The sequence below is a fragment of the Dipodomys merriami genome, unplaced genomic scaffold (assembly GCF_024711535.1).
Source record: "Dipodomys merriami isolate MVZ:Mamm:240054 unplaced genomic scaffold, mDipMer1.0.p SCAF_3, whole genome shotgun sequence".
Taxonomy (NCBI): Eukaryota; Metazoa; Chordata; class Mammalia; order Rodentia; family Heteromyidae; genus Dipodomys; species Dipodomys merriami.
The window spans coordinates 39235406-39254918 of record NW_027204492.1 but is presented as its reverse complement, the minus strand read 5'-3'; the positions used below and the strand labels follow the sequence as shown (position 1 = coordinate 39254918).

At 36.5% G+C, this 19513-nt stretch overlaps 1 protein-coding gene across 2 annotated transcripts in view; it reads left to right on the top strand.

Moving 5' to 3' along the window:
- Nucleotides 1–19513, top strand: part of Rnf128 (ring finger protein 128) — a 113444-nt gene that overhangs the window by 66752 nt on the left and 27179 nt on the right. For both annotated transcript variants that reach the window (XM_070039981.1, XM_070039979.1), the window contains exon 2: nucleotides 13805–14052. In XM_070039981.1, coding sequence (XP_069896082.1) covers nucleotides 13805–14052 — 248 coding nt within the window. The remainder of the gene's footprint in view (nucleotides 1–13804; nucleotides 14053–19513) is intronic.

Here is a 19513-nt window from a genome sequence, read left to right as displayed (position 1 = left end):
CCAAAATATCATCCAAGGACTGCTGATTTCTGAGATTCTCTCAGTGGCCTATGAAGTTAAAATATTTTCATAACATCATTAATTTGCCTTATCACTGTGGTAATATGTATACATGGCATGAAAGCAACAGTGAATAAAATGCCTGCCATCTTAAAACAAATTAAGATAGAAGTGTTGAAGTGTTTGTTTTCACCCTCCCCCAGACTTACAGGGAAAAATATTCTAGTTTCATTTAAGAATGTCCAGGATGAATCAATATGAATAATTTATTAAATCTCTACCTGAACAGCTTACATATGTGTATATTTCTGTGTGCTGAAATGGGAAGTAATTACAAAGTGCTTTTGCAGCACACCCAATGCAATGTTTGAAGGAAAAGCATTGTATGACAGAGTGATCACCAGTTGATTCTTCAAGCAGCTTCTAACTTGAAGACCTATTAACAAACAATGGTTTTCCAAACTAAAACATTTGGAAGACTTTTTCTCAAAAATGAAAAGTGAGTCTGTCATTTCAAAGAAAACAGTTGACACTGGTTGTGACCATGATATAAGTTGTTATCAAGCAAAAAAAATTAGAATTTTGAAAAACTTTTAGCACCACATGAGCTTGATTACTTCCCAGACTGAAAGTTTTTTGATATTAACAACTGACTCATTGAAATTAGTCACCATTTTAATTCAATAAACAAATGTTTTCTAGATAACCAATGTATCACATTGCAAAACCATGAGTGAGTAACAGATTCATTCAGCCAGGTGCTGGTGGCACACACCTGTAATCCTAGCTACTCAGGAGTCTGAGATCTGAGAATCATGGTTCAAAGTCAACCCAGGCAAGAAAGTCCATGAGACACTTATCTTCAATTAACCACAAAAAGCCAGAATCAGAGATGTGGCTCAAAGTGATAGAGCACTAGAGTTGAGTACATAAGCTTAGAGACAGCACCCAGGCCCTAAGTTCAAACCCCAGGAACAGAAAAAAAAATCCATTCAATGTGCAAGATAGATCAATGGATTTCCATTTAACCCAAGTACAAAGAGTGCTTTAATATAGTTTTATATTTTAATTTGGTGTAATGGATAAGAAATTACCATTTGTTGAGTTTTAATATAGTATCATTGAAATGTACACATACATAATATTCATATAGAAAAATTATTGAAACATTCAATTTTCCAACTGGATTACCCATGTGACTATCAATATAGTTTATAAGCTCAACTAAAGTAATGTATCAAAATTGATCTAATGCAGAAGCAAGCATGCCTATCCATCTGTCATTAGCAGAGTTCTGTTAAGTCTGACATTAAAGAAATTTGCCCAAATAATAAACAGTAGAACTCTTCCATATTACATTCTTGGGAAATGTAGTCATTTTAAATAAAATCATATAAATTATATTGTCATGTATTTATGACTATTTTAAATCAATGAATTAATATTTTCAAATTGCTTCAGTATGAATTTCTAACCTGATAAATATCAATAGAAATAACCTATCTAAATAGAGTTCTTTGAGATCATCAATAACATCAAAGAGTATAAGAGGAACCCAATACCAGAAAATTGGAGAATTGCTGCTCTACTTCTTTTTTTGGTTCTTAATGAAATGTTAAACATAACCACTAGTAGAAATCACAATGGTTCAGACAAGACTAAACATTTTTCATAACAATTCTAGGAATTGTTTATCTGTACATGTGATATTTCATGTACTATTTATTCATCTGTGACCTTTTCAAGAATTGCTTCTATTTCTCTTTAATCCACTGTTTCCCGAGTACTCTCTCTGCCAGAGACTTTCTGTGCTATACCAAATGTATGCTCCATTCCCTGATGCACTGTTGCTTTCAGAATCCAGTAGAAGTATTTGGAAACACAGGGCAGTAAAGGCTCTACTATAGGACTGTATGCTTCTGTTTCATGGGTTGGCTTTAAAAAATGCTGATAAAAAATGATTTTGATCACCTTTCTTGCCACCACTCTTCTCTTTGAACGATTATTTTTTAATAACAGAATGCTTAAAAAATAGTTGTTTTAAACAGTAGCTAACATGTACTCTGCATATTCTGCAATAGACAAGTTTTTAACTAAAGGCTATTTAGGAGCATGATGACATCTTTTTAGTAATAGGGATTTAACTCAGTTCATTGTACTTGCCAGCCAAGTACTCTGCCACTTAAGCCATGCCCCAAAGCCTTTTGCTTTTTTGTTTTTCAGAAAGGGTCTCATACTGACTTTGCCTGGGACCACCATTATATTTCCACCTCCCAATTAGCTGGAAACACATTCATATACTTCCACACCCAGCTTGCTTTTGAGATAGAGTATTCCTAACTGTATTAAGGGTGGTCTTAAAACATGATCCTCTTAATTCTTCTTCAGTAACTGGAATTATAAGCATGTGCCACTGTCACACTTCATAATGATGTCAGATTCCTTTCCAGATATTTTGAAGAAATTATTTGTATATTCCTTCAATAAAGTACAATGATAGAACATTTTTTAATCAAGAGAACTTGTATAAAGCAGTCCACTTAAATATTAAATTTAATCAGGACCAGTAGCTCAGGACCAGTAGCTCATGCCTATAATCCTAGCTACTCTGGAAACTAAGATCTGAGGATCATGGTTCAATGCCAGCCCAAGCAGGAGCTGGAAGTGGAGTTATGGCTCAAGTAGTAGAACACTAGACTTGAGTGAAAAAGCTCAGGGACAGCTCCAAGGTTCTGAGTTCAAGCCCCAGAACAGCACAAAAACTGTTTGAAATTTGGTTCATCTGTGACCAGGAATAATTAAAAGGGAGTAATCAAAATTGTCTCAAAACAGGACTTTGAAGTAAGAAAGACAAATTTACCTTAAAATTCTGGATATTCTTTTGCTTTATGAAAACATCTCTTACTTAGATTGTAGGTCTTATAAGTTTTAATAACCTTCTTTTAAATAGTTGACTTTCCCCAACTATCCCAAAAGTTTTGGCTATAGAGGGAAAGTTAAATAATTAAAAGCTCTTCATATTTAGATCTTGTTCTTTCTAGATATCAGTGCTTCCCCAAATTCTGACTGCATTTTACTATCAGGACATCTAAGCAGTACTAAATGAGATCTTGGTTTTAGAATAACTACCTTGACCTTCAGTTGCCCTATTACTTACAAGTCACTCTTTGTACAACTACTTAAACATATTTTTTTTAAAAAAACATTGTGAATACTTCCTCGTTTCTAATACGAAAAGTAGAACACTGGTTGAAAGACACACTATTCTCATCTCCCTGTTTCTTTGAATATCAAGGTTCCCTAAGTATGCTATCATTCTGCTTAGAGCATTCCCTATGTTGTGAAGTGATTCAGAATTTATTTTACATTTTTCCCAGTCCTGGAGCTTGAACTCAGGTCCTGGGTGCTGTCCCTGAGCCTCTTTATGTTCAAGGCTACTGCTCTACTGCTTGAGCCACAGCACATCTTCCACCTTTTTCTGAGTAGTTAATTGGTGATGAAAATCTCACAGACTTTCCTGTCCAGCTTGGCTTGGAACCATGATCCTCAGATCTCAGCCTCCTGACTAGCTAGAATTACAGGCATGAGCCACCGATGCTCGGCTTTATTTTACATTTTTGTACGTGGGTCTAGAAGCGTAGAACTTACTACATGGTTGATACTCAATATATATTTCTTCAATGAATCCATATTCACAAATAATATCATTATATTATACTCACAAATAATATCATTATATCACTCTAATATCATTAGCTTTTTGAAAGAAATGTAAGGAGTTGGCTACCAGCATGAGCTTAGATCCAATTTCTATATATTGTGAATGAATATTAACTGTAAAATGTCTCCCATAGTGCAAATTATTTCTTAACTGGATTTGTCTTCTGAGGCTCTGACATCCCCTCATTAAAGAAAGTCAACTTAAATGAACACTGAAAATGTTCTCTGAGTTCCTCTAGGAAGGTAATAACATTATCTCAGTATTTAACAGAGGCCAAAGATTTTATTTTTAACTTTTCCTTTTGGAAAAAAAAATTGACATTCTTTTCAAACCTTGTTAAAAATGAAAACAGCTACTTGCTTTTCTGTATGTGTTTTAAATGTTTTCTTCACTTTTTCTTCCCCAATACACTGTCAATCAGGATGATTAAATGTTCAGTATTAGTTCTAAATATGACCATATATAGATATGATCATAGGTATAAATATCTATCCTATGTAAACCTGGCTACTCAGGAGGCTGAGATCCCATGAAGCATAGTATAAAGCCAGCTGAGGTAGACTCAGTCTCCACAATACCCAGCAAATGGTAGGGCTGGAAGTATGGCTTCAGTAGTAGAATAAGCAAACTGAGCAAGTTCAGAGCCCTGAGTTCAATTCCCAGTATCAACCCCCCAAAAAGCCAATAAGCAAAATGAGTTTGTTAAATTTTGAATTGCATACTACTTGTACTTGGATATCATTTGACAAGTAATGTCTAATAGTCAGTTATAGCTAGATTGCTAAACTAGTTATACAATTCCCTCCCAACTCCATATTTATATGACCATGACCAGGGTATTTACACCTTAAAAATTAGTACACAATATAAATCAGGACAGCCACTGACCCTGAGAACTAGTTGTTAAACTTTAAAATAGCACCCTTGAATGAAACTATTTAATTTTCATTTTTAAATTCCACTAACAGTTCTAGATCTTATTAAAGATAGAGAAATAGTGTGAAATAATTATTAAAAGGCACTAAAGCCTAATTATTTTGGCTTCAAAAACCAGTTCTAGCACTCACAAGTTGAATTGTCCTAGGCAGGTTAGTCAATTTTATCTTTTTGTATGGTGTTGGGAATTAAATTTTATCTTTAGTAGGGACAATAGCAATGCCTACCTTATAGGATTGACATGTGGATTAAATATGTTAGGGGCCTGCTTTATAGATAAATCTTGTCTGGGGGCCTCAGTTATACAGAGAAAACTCACAATTCAAGAAGTAAACAACAATTTCACTAAAAATCCAACATAAACTTAAAAGAGTACTTGCACTGAAGCCTTCAGGCTTTCTGTCTCTGGAAACCTGCATTAGCCTTTCTGTAGACCCAGATTTGATGGTCTTTTCTGAGCCAACAGCAGATTAAAAAGATAAAATTAGAGAGGACACTCACTGTTACAAGCAACAAGTTAAGTAATGATATTTGTCCCCCAACATGATATTCAAAGTGGGTCAGAGCTGGGTGAAGGTAACTCATGACCGTTATCCTAGCTACTCAGGAGGCTGAGATCTGCCAACCTAGGCAGGAAAGTTTGTGACAGACTGTTATCTCCAATTAGCCACAAGAAAACTAAAAGTGGCACTGTGGCTCAACGTGGTAGAGCACTAGCCTTCTGGAAAAAGATCTCAGGGACAGTACCCAGGTCCTGAGTTCAATCCCCATAACCAAAAAATGTGGGTCAGACTGGATGTTCTTCAAGGTCCATTTGAGTTCCAAAGACATATGACATTGGTAAAAATCAAAAGAGTTTGGGGACAAATAATATTACTACCGTGTTTAATAGCAGCTTACAAAGTTGATCAAGTGTCAATAGTAAATTGTAACCAATGTATCCCAGTTTAAAAATAAGGCAGTCTTCAATTATTGTCTGTCTGTGCTGGTATTGGGACTTGAACTCAGGGTCTTGAGGCTTTGTTTTAGCTTTTTCGCTCAAAGCTGGTGCTCTAGCACTTTGCCATACCTTCACTTCTGGCTTTTTGGTGGTTAATTGGAGATAAGAGTATCACAGACTTTCCCCTCCAGTCTGGTTTCAAAATGTGGTCCTCAGATCTCAGCTTTCTGAGTAGCTAGAATTAAAGGTGTGAGAGACCAGGGCCTAAGTAGTCTTTGATTATTTTAAAATGCCCATTCAAAATTATTATAGTTCTTCCTAGAATAAGAACCTAAGGTAGTACAAATGAAGATAAAATGTTTTAGTTTTTTTATAATTATCTTAAAATACATGTACAAGGGGATTTCAATTTAACATGTTCATTTTGTATGTATTACATCTTAATCAGTCTTCTCTTACATCATTCTGCCCAGCCCCATCTATCTGATCTCTATCCATCTCCTCAAGTTTCCTAGTTCCATATTCATATATGTGCATTGAGTATTATGACTGTACTCGCCCACTATTTCAGATGGAATATTTTGGGAACTGTAGAGATTGTAGCAGATGAATTTACTTTATTCATAGTGGTCTACACATTAAATGTGTAATGAGCTCTGTACATCTCCTTTATAGTAACTATTTAAATGTTTTAATATAATGGGATCAGCTTAACAGATGGGGGTGTTTTTTTCTTTGCTATGGTTTTGGTAATACAAGTGAGGACCTTATAAAGCTCTGATCCTGAACAAGAGCTTGTACCATAAGTCAGGAAGCCAAGCATGGTTCTTGAGACACTGAAGCAGAAGGGTTGTGAGTTTGAAACCAGTCTGAGCTACTTTGCAACACATTGTCCTGAAACCCAAAAGACCTTGTAACAGTGTTCTGCTACTACCTTGCATCTAGGCAACATAAAAAGCAATCATCAATTTTCATAAATTAACTACCACAATCAAGCCATCACAGAATATATTATAAAATTGTGTTGCTAATTTTTGTTTAAAATTTAATTTAAGCATTTTTCAAAAGTGATAACATCTAAGAGGTTAGCTTATAAATCATTCAAGGAAATGTGAAAGAATTACCAAGTCTTTGATGATTAAGTCTGCTAGGAATATGGATTTTTGTTAAGGAAAAACACTGATGGTAATTTATTGATGTAAGATATGCATATCTGTTATGCAGAAAAAATGCTGCTTAGAGAGTCTCATACAATATTCTACTTTGAACACGAGTGGCTCATGCCTCTAATCCTCCTTACTCAGGAGGCTGAGATCTGAGGGTCACAGTTAGAAGCCAGCCCAGGCAGGAAAGTCTATGAGACTCTTACCTCTAATTAACCACAAAAAAAAGCCTGAAGTAGACCTGTGATTCAAGTGAGAGAGTACTAACCTTGAGCACAAAAGCTCAAGGACAGCTCCCAGGCCCAGATTTCAAGACCCAGGACTATATATAATATACATACACATAGATATGTATATATTCTTTTTGTGCTTAGTATATTTCTGTTCATCTATAGACTAGTCTATATAGGGCTACTTGTACATGCTTTTTAAAAGATTCAGTCTTAGCCAAGTGTGTTTAACTATGTTAAAATTATATCTTTGCTCTTAATAATTTTCTTGCATAAAAGTTGTTAAAATTAAGTATTTTGTAAAGTTCGTTTTTCGACATAACGTCTCGTACATCTCATTGTTGCAATGGGTCCACCTCTATCCCTATTTAAACAATTTTTTCCCTTCCCCTCCACAAAGTATACCAACATCAAATACAGTGGAAACAGGGGTTATATTGTGGGGGAGGGACATACAAAGCAAGGACAGGGGTGGGGGTGGGGGTTGGGAAGGGGAAAGCTTGGGGGGGGAAGGGGGGATGGGAAGGGATGGGAAGGGGAAACAAAGGAGGAGGCAACAATGCTTGATAAGAAATGTACGCATTGGGCTGGGAAGGTGGCTCAGTAGTAGAGCGCATGCCTTGCATGCATGAGGCCTTGGGTTTGATTCCTGAGCACCACATAAGAAAAAAAGAAAAAAGCCGGAAGTGGCGCTGTGGCTCAAGTGGTAGTGCGCTAGCCTTGAGCTGAAGAGCTGAGGGACAGTGCCCAGGCCCAGAGTTCAGGCCCCACAACTGGAACCCCACCCCAAAAAAAAGAAATGTACTCATCACCTTGCCCATGTAATTGTAACCCCTCTGTATGGTATTTTTTTAAAAAATTTTTTATTTAAATTTTAAAAATTTAAATTTTAAAAATTTAAATTTTTTAAATTTTAATTTTTTTTAAATTAAGTATTTTATGGGCTTATAGCATGACTCAAATCGTAGAGCACCTGTCTAGAAAGCATGAGGTTCTGAGTTCAAGCCTTATACCACCAAAAAAGAAAATTATTTGTGTAAAGCTATTAAGTGCTTGTTACATATAAATTTTACCTATGTGAATCATCTAATCTCCTGATAGTACCACATAAGAAAGGCATTACTGTAGTTAATTGTGGAATTCTCTGCCCTAAAGGCAATTTTCTCAGATAGAGTCTTGCTTGTATCTTACTGCCAACCTCAGACCAAAACCCTCCTACCTATGCCTCCTGGGTAGCTAGGATGTCAACTATGTGTCACCATACCCAGCTTGTTCTTCTAAGATGAACTTTCACTAACTTTCTAGTTGGGCTGTCCTCAAACTGCCATCCTTCCAACTCTGCATCCTATGTGATTGCAGTATGAGCCACCATACCTGACTTATTATGATCTTACTAACCTTTTACTCAAACTGGCCTTAAACTTCCATTCTCACTTATTTCTGCTTCCTGAGTAGCTAGGATTACAAGGGTGCATGACACCACCTGGCCTGAAAAAGTTCTGAACTTAGAAAGGGAGTAGCATGCCAACTGAGATGCAAAGCAAAATGAAACTATAAATAGTTGACAGAGCCAGGCCCTGGTAGCTCATGCCTGTTATCCTAGCTATTCAAGAGGCTGATATCTGAGGACCACTGTTTAAAGCCAGCCTGGAGAGGAAAGTCTTTGAGACTCTTACCTCAATTAACCACACAAAGGCTAAAAGTAGAGCTGTGGCTCAACCAGTAGAGTGCCACCTTGAGTAAAAAAGCCAAGGGATAGCACCCAGGTCCTGAGGTCAAGTCCTAGGACCAGGGGAAGGGAGGTCCTTGCAAAAAACAAGTAACAAGTAACAAAGAGCAAGCATTTACTTTCTCACTTAAAAGGTGGGAATTCTACATTACTTGACTTTCCTAGGTTAAAACTTCATCTAACTATAATGGTATGTTTTTGAGTAGCGACCCTTGGAATCTACCTCATACTTTCCAAATCAATTTTTCAAACTTTTTGTCTATTAGTCCAAATTTTTAAGGGGCAACATTTGAGGTGGATATTCAGTAAAACATAGGTAACCAAAGAAGGGAGGATTGTCAGAACAGATGCAAGACATTTTAAGCTAAGGGAGGAGAAGGAACAGAATGTTTATGAGTAGTAATTTACAGTAGATAGTACGATATGAGTAGACTACACTATTCATGAATTGGGGATATAGGAAGATAAACCAAGCTACAAAAGTCAGTCAAGACCAGATCATCTAAGGCTTGACACGCTAGGCTAAGGAGTCAGATCTTATTTCTGAACAAGGTTGAAGCATGATCCAAGCAAGTGATGGAAATAGGCAAATAGGAAGGTAAACTTTGCTGAAACGTTAAGAGGCTATGTTTAAGGATATTGGACTTGAAGGTATTTGATAAACAAAACTTCAAGTATAGTGGAGATATAGTGACCAAGGTGTTACTTGAGGTTACTGGAATAGTTTAGGCAAAGGAATTTTAAAAGCTAATACTAATGCCACTGGAACAGAAAGAAGGTTCTGGTAATGGGAGACAGAAAGAAAATAAATAGCATCACTATGAGTGGGTAGGTGAGCAATGAAAAAATCAAACATGATTCTGAGCCCAGCACCAGATACTCAAGAGTATCTGAAGATTTGAGATCTAAGGATCATGGTTTTAGAGCCAGCCCATAAGAAATGTTCAACAGACTTTTAGCTCCAATTAACCAGCCAAAAAAGTCAGAACTGGAGGTGTGGTAGAGGCTCCAAGTCATTTAAGTAACAAATGCCAAGCAAGAATGTAAGGTTCTGAGGTTAAGCCATAGTATATGCACAAATAAATATAAACAAAAGAAAACTCTTATGATTCTGTGCTTACTAAAACAGGTGATCAAAAGGCTTGTGGTGTTATTAACTGACTGGGATCACTGGAAGGGGAGCAGTACTGCAAGGGTTTGGGGAGAGGAGTAGCTATATCCTAATACTTGAAAATACATCTTTTATATGATTAGAAAGATGATTCTTTGGGTTTTTTAATTTTCTTTTTTAATTGAAAAGGTTATGTGTTGGGGGGTTGCAGTTACATAAGTAAGACATGGTTTTATTGTTAGACTACATATAGCATGTATGAATATGGATTATGGAGAGATAATACAGCACCGTTCCTACTATGTAAACAATGCACATTTCTTGACTTGCCTTGTTGTAATCTCTTACCACAATGGTCAATATATTCCCCTGCCACCCACCTCTTATCTTGTAAAAGAAGGAAAACCTAATTTCTCTTAAGCAAAAACATATCTGAAGGCCATATCTGTGACTTAAGAAATACTTTAAAAATTTCATTTGTAAATAAGGGAAACCATGGGACCTATGCTTCTTTGGTATGAGTCAAGCGGAAAAGGTCAGATAATGTGATGTTAGGAAAATGAACCCTTAAATATGTATTTTAATGTTTTCGTTTCTTTCATGCATGTGTTTCTAACGCATTTATAAGATTATTTCTTTGTTGCTTTGTATGTCCCTCCCCCACAGTGTAACCCCGGCTTTCACTATATTTGATGTCAGTATAACATGTGGAGGAGATGGGGACAAACAAGTCGTTTAAGGATTCAGGTGGACCTGTTGCAACAATGAGAAGTACAAAATGTCATGTCAAAACCAACTTTACAATGTCGGTGTGGGGGGGGAGGGGGGTATAATTGGCTGGGGGGAGGGGGGAGGCTGGGAAGGGAGGTGAAGGGTAAACAAAGGAGGAGGCTGCAATGCTTGGTAAGAAATGTATGCATTATCCTGCCCATGTAATTGTAGCCCCTCTGTACAGTATGTTCTCAAATAAAATAAAATTAAATTAAAAAAAATTTCATTTGTTCTTTGAGGTCTTTTATTCCATTGTACATCACTACAGATTTTTCACTTTATAGCACAAAATTTCAGTTGAGAAAACATTGACAGCGCTTTGGACTGTCCGGTGATACACGCCAAGTGTCAGTAGCTAAATAACATTGAAGTGAGTGAAAGTTGCAACATCTAATATGATGCACAGATTTTTTTACGTATAAAGCAAATTTTTCTAATTTAATACCCAAGTGTAAAAATCAAGTGTGTTTCTTTAGGTTTACTTGATAGAAATATCTGTACATTGTATTTTGTATTGCAGAGTGTTATATCACTGTACATTACAACACAGGACTTCGTAGGTTTTGTTACTTGAAGTAGAATAAATATCCACAGAATAAAAAAAAAGAAATACTTAAAAATGTTGCATATTCCAAAGCTCCAGTTTTATAATTATCTGTGTTCAAGTATTATACAGCGTATAGTATCAAAAATTAAAAGCGTGATATATTGGGTATATGTTTTTCTCTTTTTTGTGCCAGTATTGGGGCTTGAACTCAGAGCATTGCACTCTGCCTGGCTTTTTTACTCATAGCTGGCACTCTACCACTTGAGTTAGACATATAAATTTTTGCTAGTTAATTGAAGATGGCTTCTCCTAGATTTGTCTTCCTGAACTAGCCTCAAATAGCAACCTCAGATCTCAGCTACTCAGCCTCCTGCAAGTTTGTGCGTGTGTGTGCACGCTGAAGTATGAACTCAGATGTACTAGACAGTTGTTCTATCAATGGAGTCATTCCCCAAACCCTAATTACAACTCTATAACTACACCTTATCTTGAAAGGTGGCATATAGTAACAAAGGCAAATAATGTCTGCAGTAATAAAGATAAATAATGTCTGTGCTCGTAGTGTCATAGCTAGAAATGTAAAGCCCATAAATTGAAAAAAAAAAGTCACCCTCTTGCAAAATGACCAGTTCTCCAGACCCATCAGAAACATTTAGGTCATATATTCACATTGAGAAAATGAACTAGGAGATACTTATATTTCAGACTCCACTTCCCACTGCTTTTGAATTTTTTTCCCGTGTAATTGAAAGAAGAGCATCATTAACCGCTATCACACTGAATGATCACAAATTAGTAGAGTTAGAAGAGAGTTTAACTAAATGGCTCCATATGTAAAAATAGTCTTTAAGGATCTATAATGAGACCCCTTAAATATATATATATATATATATATGGAAAATAATAACTCCAACTAAGAAGAAGATCAAAAATATGTACTATGAGATATTTCTTTGTGGCCTGATCTTTTGAAAATTTTGACTATTGAAGATTTTGACTATTTTGACTATAAGCAATTACTTATACAGAAATTCTACAATGTATATTAGCATTTAAGATTTATACCCTTAATTTGATCTTTGGAAATATCAATAGTATTTTAGGATTGTACTTTTATGTTTAAATTCTTGTCTAAAGGTCTTTTTAGATTCTTGTTTGTGTGTGGTTGCTTATTGCAGATCAGAGTTTGATCATTAACCTAGATTCGGGTCTAAACCTAATACCAATGGGAAGTTTCTCAGGCTGGCAATAGCTTAGCATTCAAAGAGCTCTATTATTTGCCTAAGTTTATTGATCTTGAGTCATATAAAGTAGGAGGAATATAAGTCTTGATAAGCATTGGAATGGAATGAACAATATGATATTCTCAGAGCATTGGGAACAATGTCATTTTTCAAAGAAAAGCATACATTTGGGAACAAAAAGATGTTATTATAGACATTGGGCTTGTAGTAATAAAATTAGTCTGATTTCATGCTTGTCCTTAATTGAACATTTCTGGTTTTTTTATTCTTTGTAGTGCTGGGAATCAAACCCATGGCCCTGAAAATGCTAGATAACTGCTCTACCTCTTAGCTATAACCCCTAGGCAGAAAAATACCTTTCTATCAATTGCTAACCTGGTCAGATCTATGTAAAACACAGAGCACCTTGAACAAATTTTTCATTCTTTAATTTTTAATAGCATATATTAATTGTAAAAATAACATGACCCATTACAACATTCTCACACATGTATTAAAATCTACTTTAATCATATTCATCCCCCATTTCCCTCCCTTGTCCCTACCCTGCCACCATCTCCTTGATCTCCTTCCTCTTCCCAAGTATCTTGAACAACCTCTACATTGCTTTTGAAGATATAGAAAAATGGGACATTTGTGTTGTCTCAGATTACTATCCTGTTACTTAAATACTTGTACTTGTGAGTAGTGGGTGCATATTATAACCCATCACCTTATAAACTGGAAAATATATAGCTATATGTTTTTCTGTTTCCCAAATCTCAGATTCCCTAAGATTTGTTCTATTTTCTATCATCCAAGGTACTATTTGTCAATAAGCAAGCCTTCATTGTACTGCCCAAAGGCAATATTGTTGAGTGACTGGTAATTAATCTGAATAGAGGGGAGGTATCTATTTTACATAATAGATTCTTTTTTTCTATTAATAAGTTTTTTTATTATGAAAATACCATTCACAGAGGGGTTACAATTACATGAGCAAAGTAATGAATATATTTCTTATCAAGCATTGTTGCCTCCTCCTTTGTTTCCCCTTACTATCCCTGCCCTCCCCTCCCATCACCCCCCCATCCCGCCAAAGTTGTAAAATTCATTTTTCAACATAACATCTTGTACATCTCATTGTTGCAATGGGTCCACCTGTGTCCCTATTTAAACAAGCTTTTCCCCTTCCCCTCCCCAAATTATACCAACATCCAATACAGTGAAAACAGGGGCATAATAGATTTTTTACTCAATTATGAGCTTCTATGGATCAGAAACCCAGTTTCATGCACATTTATATCTCCTGTAGTAGGTATCTGAATGAAGGTATATCCTTTTGCCTCATTTGGTCTCATTTTAAATTGGGTTAACAATTGGATTTTAAATTAAGAATATTAAAGTAAAACTGGATTCACTTTCTTTTACAGGTGCAGGAGACATTGTTGCAATCATGATTGGCAATCTAAAAGGAACAAAAATTCTACATTCTATTCAAAGAGGCATCCAAGTAACAATGGTCATCGAAGTAGGGAAAAAACATGGCCCTTGGGTGAATCACTATTCAATTTTCTTCGTTTCCGTGTCCTTTTTCATTATTACTGCAGCAACTGTGGGCTATTTTATCTTTTATTCTGCACGAAGACTACGGAATGCAAGAGCTCAAAGCAGGAAGCAGGTTTGTCAATATTCCTTTTTTCCAAAGTTAAAATATTTTTAATATTTCAATGATAATTTCATTGTCAGGCATTTTATTATACTTTAGTTGCTAGACCAAAATCTATGTCTATGTCTATCTGGTCATTTAAAAAAATATGTCAACTTCCATCTTCTCAAATCTTTTATTTCCTATCACTTGTCAAGGAACTTATTTCTGCCTGACTAAGTCTTTAACACTTCAGCCAAGAACACAGCTAGTATTTAATTACAAATGGGTGTAAATACATAAGTCCTTTTAAAAAAGCATTTTTAAATTATAAAAACATTTAGGGCTGACTGGGAAGGTAGCTCAGTGGTAGAGTGCTTGCCTTGAATGCATGAGGCCCTGGGTTCGATTCCTCAGCACCACATAAGCAAAAAGAAAAAAGCCGCAAGTGGCGCTATGGCTCAAGTGGTAGAGTGCTAGCCTTGAGCTGAAGAGCTGAGGGACAGTGCCCAGACCCAGAGTTCAGGCCCCACAACCGGACCCAAAACAAAACAAAACAAAACAAAAACATTTAATGCTCAATTAGGGAAATTTAGGAATTAAAAAAGTACAGAGAAAAAAAAAAAAAACCTTTCTAAACTCCAAAATAGCTGGGCGCCAGTGGCTCTTGCCTGTAATCCTAGCTACTCAGGAAGCTGATCTGTGGCATGTGGTTTGAAGCCAACAGGGCAGGAAAGTCTATGAGACTCTGATCTCCAATTAACTGCCCCCAAAAAAGCTGGAAGCGGAGCTGTGGCTAAAGTAGTAGAACCTCCCTTGAGCAAAAAAAGCTTAAGGCCCTGAATTCAAGTCCTGGGACCAGCACACGCGCACGTGTGCGCACACACACACACACACACACATACACACTATACAAAAGTAACTGTAGTCATTGCCCAAAGGTGCCCTCTCCCATGTTACATTTATATGCATATGTGTATGTTGGATTGAAAAATGACACAGCTGAATTTCATGACAAGGTATGTTTAAAGATCTAATCATGCATAATACCATGCTAGGCTTCATGCCAAGTCATATGTTCCTATTTTCTATCATATTTTAACACTAATCTGTAAAGGATACAAAACATAGTAATAGCAGAGCAAAAGCATCAAAGTGTTATTGAATAGGGAATTACCTATAATTCAGTAGCCTGATCCTGACATCTTTAAACAGTTCTCTACTGCCCCTACCCCTACCCTCACTTTTCTCCTTACTAATTCTGTGGTCACTCCCATGTATACAACTCAATTTCTTTGGCTGTTCAATCTCTTTGTTACAGAGTCATTCCTGGGGTAGTCATGGGAAATTGATTCTAAGATCTTCCAACAAATACCAAAATCTACACATGCACAAGTCCTCTATGTAAAATGCTGTTACTTTTGCATATAACTTATATGTATCCTCTTAGACATTTTAAATCATCTGTAGATTATTTACAATATCTAATTCAATGTAAATGATATATCAGTGGTTTGTATATGATATTATGGAGGGAATTATTGCAAGAAAATGAAAGCCTGTATATATGTTCAAGCGAGATGTCAGGGTTTGTAATCTGAATTTATTTATTTTATTTTTTTATTTTTTGTCAGTCATGGGGCTTGAACTCTGGTCTTGGGCATTATCCCTTCGCTCTTCAGCTCAAGGCAAGGGTTCTACCACTTGAGCCACAGCACCACTTCCGGTTTTCTAGTGGTTTATTGGAGTTAATAGTTTTACGGACTTCCCTGCCTGGGCTGGCTTTGAACCATGATCCTCAGATCTCAGCCTCCTGAGTAGCTAGGATTACAGGTGTGAGCCACCAGTGCCAGGCTTCTGAATTTATTTGAATCCATTCATAGCAGAAGCTATGAATTTGGAAAGTTGTATATACTTGTTGGCAAAATCCAACTCTGAAAGATAATAATAACCTAAAAAAATCCAGCTCTGGTTGAAATCTACTTCCCAATAAATTGTGTCTCTACCTCACATAGCTGAAATCACAGAAAAACACTTAAGCTATACTGACTGGTCTCACTTTACATTTATAACCACAATCCTGAGATGAATCTTAATGCTACCCTTGAAACATATTATGTTTTCTTAGCTATTTATTGTACTACTGAATTGCTATTATACAATACTATAGACCTCCAATATCTCCTACAATTCTACTATCAACTTGTATCTTATGCCACTAAAATTTTTTTGAAGCCATGAAAAGAGTACTTTCCCATTTACTGGCCTATCTCTGAGTCTCTATCCTACTCCTCTGATTGTTTTCTGTTCCTGTGTATGAACAGTTGCTTTGCAATAACCAACTCTCTTCCTCATGCACAAGACCTCATTTTGTCTTTTTTTTTGCCAGTCATGGGGCTTGAATTCTGGGCCTGAGCTCTGTCCCTGAGCCGCTCTGTAGAGTCTCATGGACTTTCCTGCCCAAGCTGGCTTTAAACTGTGATCCTCAGATCTCAGCCACCTCAGTAGCTATGATTACAGGCATGAGCCATCAGCTCCATTTTGTCTTTTGAATACATAATTCCAGCAATTGTCTTGACTCAGACTTCTACTTTTAGTAATGTCACCATTTCCTCTATATCTTCCCCATCATCACAAAAATACACTATCATTATACCCATTTTCTAAAGAATTTCTTTTGACCTCTATCCAGGAATCTTGGAGTTATTCTTTATTCTTCCTTTTTTCTCACTTCCCATGTAACTGCCATCAGCGAATATTGTTGGTTTGACACTCATTATATGTACAGAATCTGAGTATTGCATCCTACTACCATTGTATCTGCTCAGGTCTATGTTGTCATAATTATTATTCCTTTACATCATTCTCTTGCCTTCAAGTATTCTCAACCCAACACCAGAGTGTTCCACTTCTCCGAGTGCTCAGTAGAGCGTGAATGCTCTCAGATGATTTTGTAGTAGCATCAACAGAATATATTTTCATTTGTACTGAGAAATTCCTCCAGAGACAATGCATGTCTGGCCATTTCATGTACTTTTCCTTCAAAAAAGCAAATCCAATTTAGTTCAGAGTGGGAGGAGCACTATAAGAAAGTGCACTGAATTTAGGAGTAGATTAAAAATTCAAATATTAACATAAAAGCCCAATAAAAGATTAGATACCAGAAACTGGTAATAAAAGATGTTATCTCAGTGTTTAAAGTTAATTGAGTTCTGTCTTTTTCCTCAGATAAGCATCTTATCACTTCGGTAGTAGGTTGATCCTGTTACTAGTTGTGCTCAAAAGATGTGTAGAATTCATATGCCATGCTACTCCATAGTTTTACACCATGTTAATATTTTATATTTGTGAATATCATGCTGTCTTCATCTCTGAGTTTGGAAAGAAATTGCTATCCAATATAGCAAAGGTTATAGTTATAGTGACAAGAATTTTGATTCTTGTATATTAACGGTAGTGCTATAATCTATAAACTCAGTATAAAGTATAAAGTATAAAGTTTTTAAAGGACTTTGGCATCATTAAACATTTAGCACTAATCTTACCATTCAAGAAAATTTTCAGTTTGGGGGCTGGGAAGGTGGCTCAGTGGTAGAGCGCTTGCCTTGCATGCCTGAGGCCCTGGGTTCGATTCCTCAGCACCACATAAGCAAAAAGAAAAAAGCTGGAAGTGGCGCTGTGGCTCAAGTGGTAGAGCGCTAGCCTTGAGCTGAAAAGCTGAGGGACAGTTCCCAGGCCCAGAGTTCAGGCCCCATGATCAGACACCCCCCCCCAAAAAAAGAAAATTTCAATTTGTAATTTATTTTATAAAAATTAACATCTGAGCCAGGTGCCAGTGGCTCAACATCTGTAATTCTAGCTAATAAAGAAGCTGAGAGCTGATGATCACAGTTTTCCTGCCAAACCAGGCAGGAAAGTCCATGAGACTCTGACCTCCAATTAACTGCCAAAAAGTAAAAGCTGGCACGGGAGCTGTGCTTTAATTGGTAGAGTGCTAGCCTTGAGCAAAACCTAAGGAATAGTGCCCAGGACCTGAGTTCATGGTACTAGCACACATAGAAAATTAACCTCTGTAACATTGTTCAAAAATAGCATTAGGGGGCTGGGAATGTGGCTTAGTGGTAGAGTGCAAGCCTAGACTGCATGAGGCCCTAGGTTCATTTCTTTGGTACCACATAAACAAAAATATAAACAAATACTTTTTTTTAATGGCGTTAGGCCGGGCTCCAGTGGTTCACACATGTAATTTTAGCTACTCAGGGAGGCTGACATCTAGAAGATCACAGTTTGAATCTGGTCTGGGCCTGTAAGTTTTCAAGACTCCATTTCCAATTAATCAACAAAAAAGCTAGACTGGAAGCATACTTCAAGTGGTGAAGCACCAGCCAAAATTTATTATTTTTATTTTTAAAATTTATTGTAAAGGTGATATACAGAGGGATTAGTACATTTGCTATTGAAGAGTGTCATCCCCCTCCATCCTTTTTTCCCAGTTTTCCCCTCCCCACTTCCTTACACCCCAAGTTGTATAATTCATTCCCAACATACAGTCTAGTGGGTTTCACTGCTGAAATGGTTCACCCTTTGTCCCACAATTTCTGTGTTTCTCCTTCCCCTCCCCAAATCAAATAAACTTATATACAAAACAAAAGGTACTGAAATAAAAACAGCAACAGAAGGGAATAAAGCAAAGGAAAAAAGGAAAGAAAGAAAAAGAAACACAGTAATAATGCCTGACATTAAATGTACTCATTACCTTACTAATGTAACTGTAACCTCTCTGTACAGCATCTTTACAAGAAAATAAAATAAAATAAGAAAAAGAAGTGCAAACAGTACAACAATACAAAAAACAACTCCTGCTTACATTTCTTGGAGTTTGTTTCAATAAGCATCATTTTATATGTTCATATGCACATAGCTATTGAGCCTTTGTGATCCTCTCCTGAGAATATCCTCCTTTGTTCTCATTGTGTAACTGTTTAGACTGCATTTTAATTAACCATATCCAAGTGTAATTGTCTTTTACTATCCACTGGATTTACTTGAAGATGTATAGGGACAATATAATTATTACAAATGAGGGAAACCAGGCAGCCTATGTTTGTTTGGGTCTCTCTTCGCTTAGTATAATTTCCCCGTCTTTCTATCTCCTTATGAATGGGCAATGTCATACTTTCTGATGGAAGCATAGAATTCCATTGTGTATATATATCATATTTTCTTGTTCCATTCATCTACCAAGGATCATCTGGGTTGATTCCATATCTTGGCTATGGTAAACAAGGCTGCAATGAACATGCTTGTGCTGGTGTAACATGGTTTGTGGTCATTTGGGAAATGCCCAGGAGTGGGATTGCTGGATCATAGGGAAGCTCTATGTGTAGTCTTTTGAGGAACCTCCATACTGCTTTTCAGAGTCGTTGAACAAGTTTACATTCCCAACAACAGGGTAGTAGTGTTCCCTTTTGGCCACAGCCCTTCCAGCATCTGC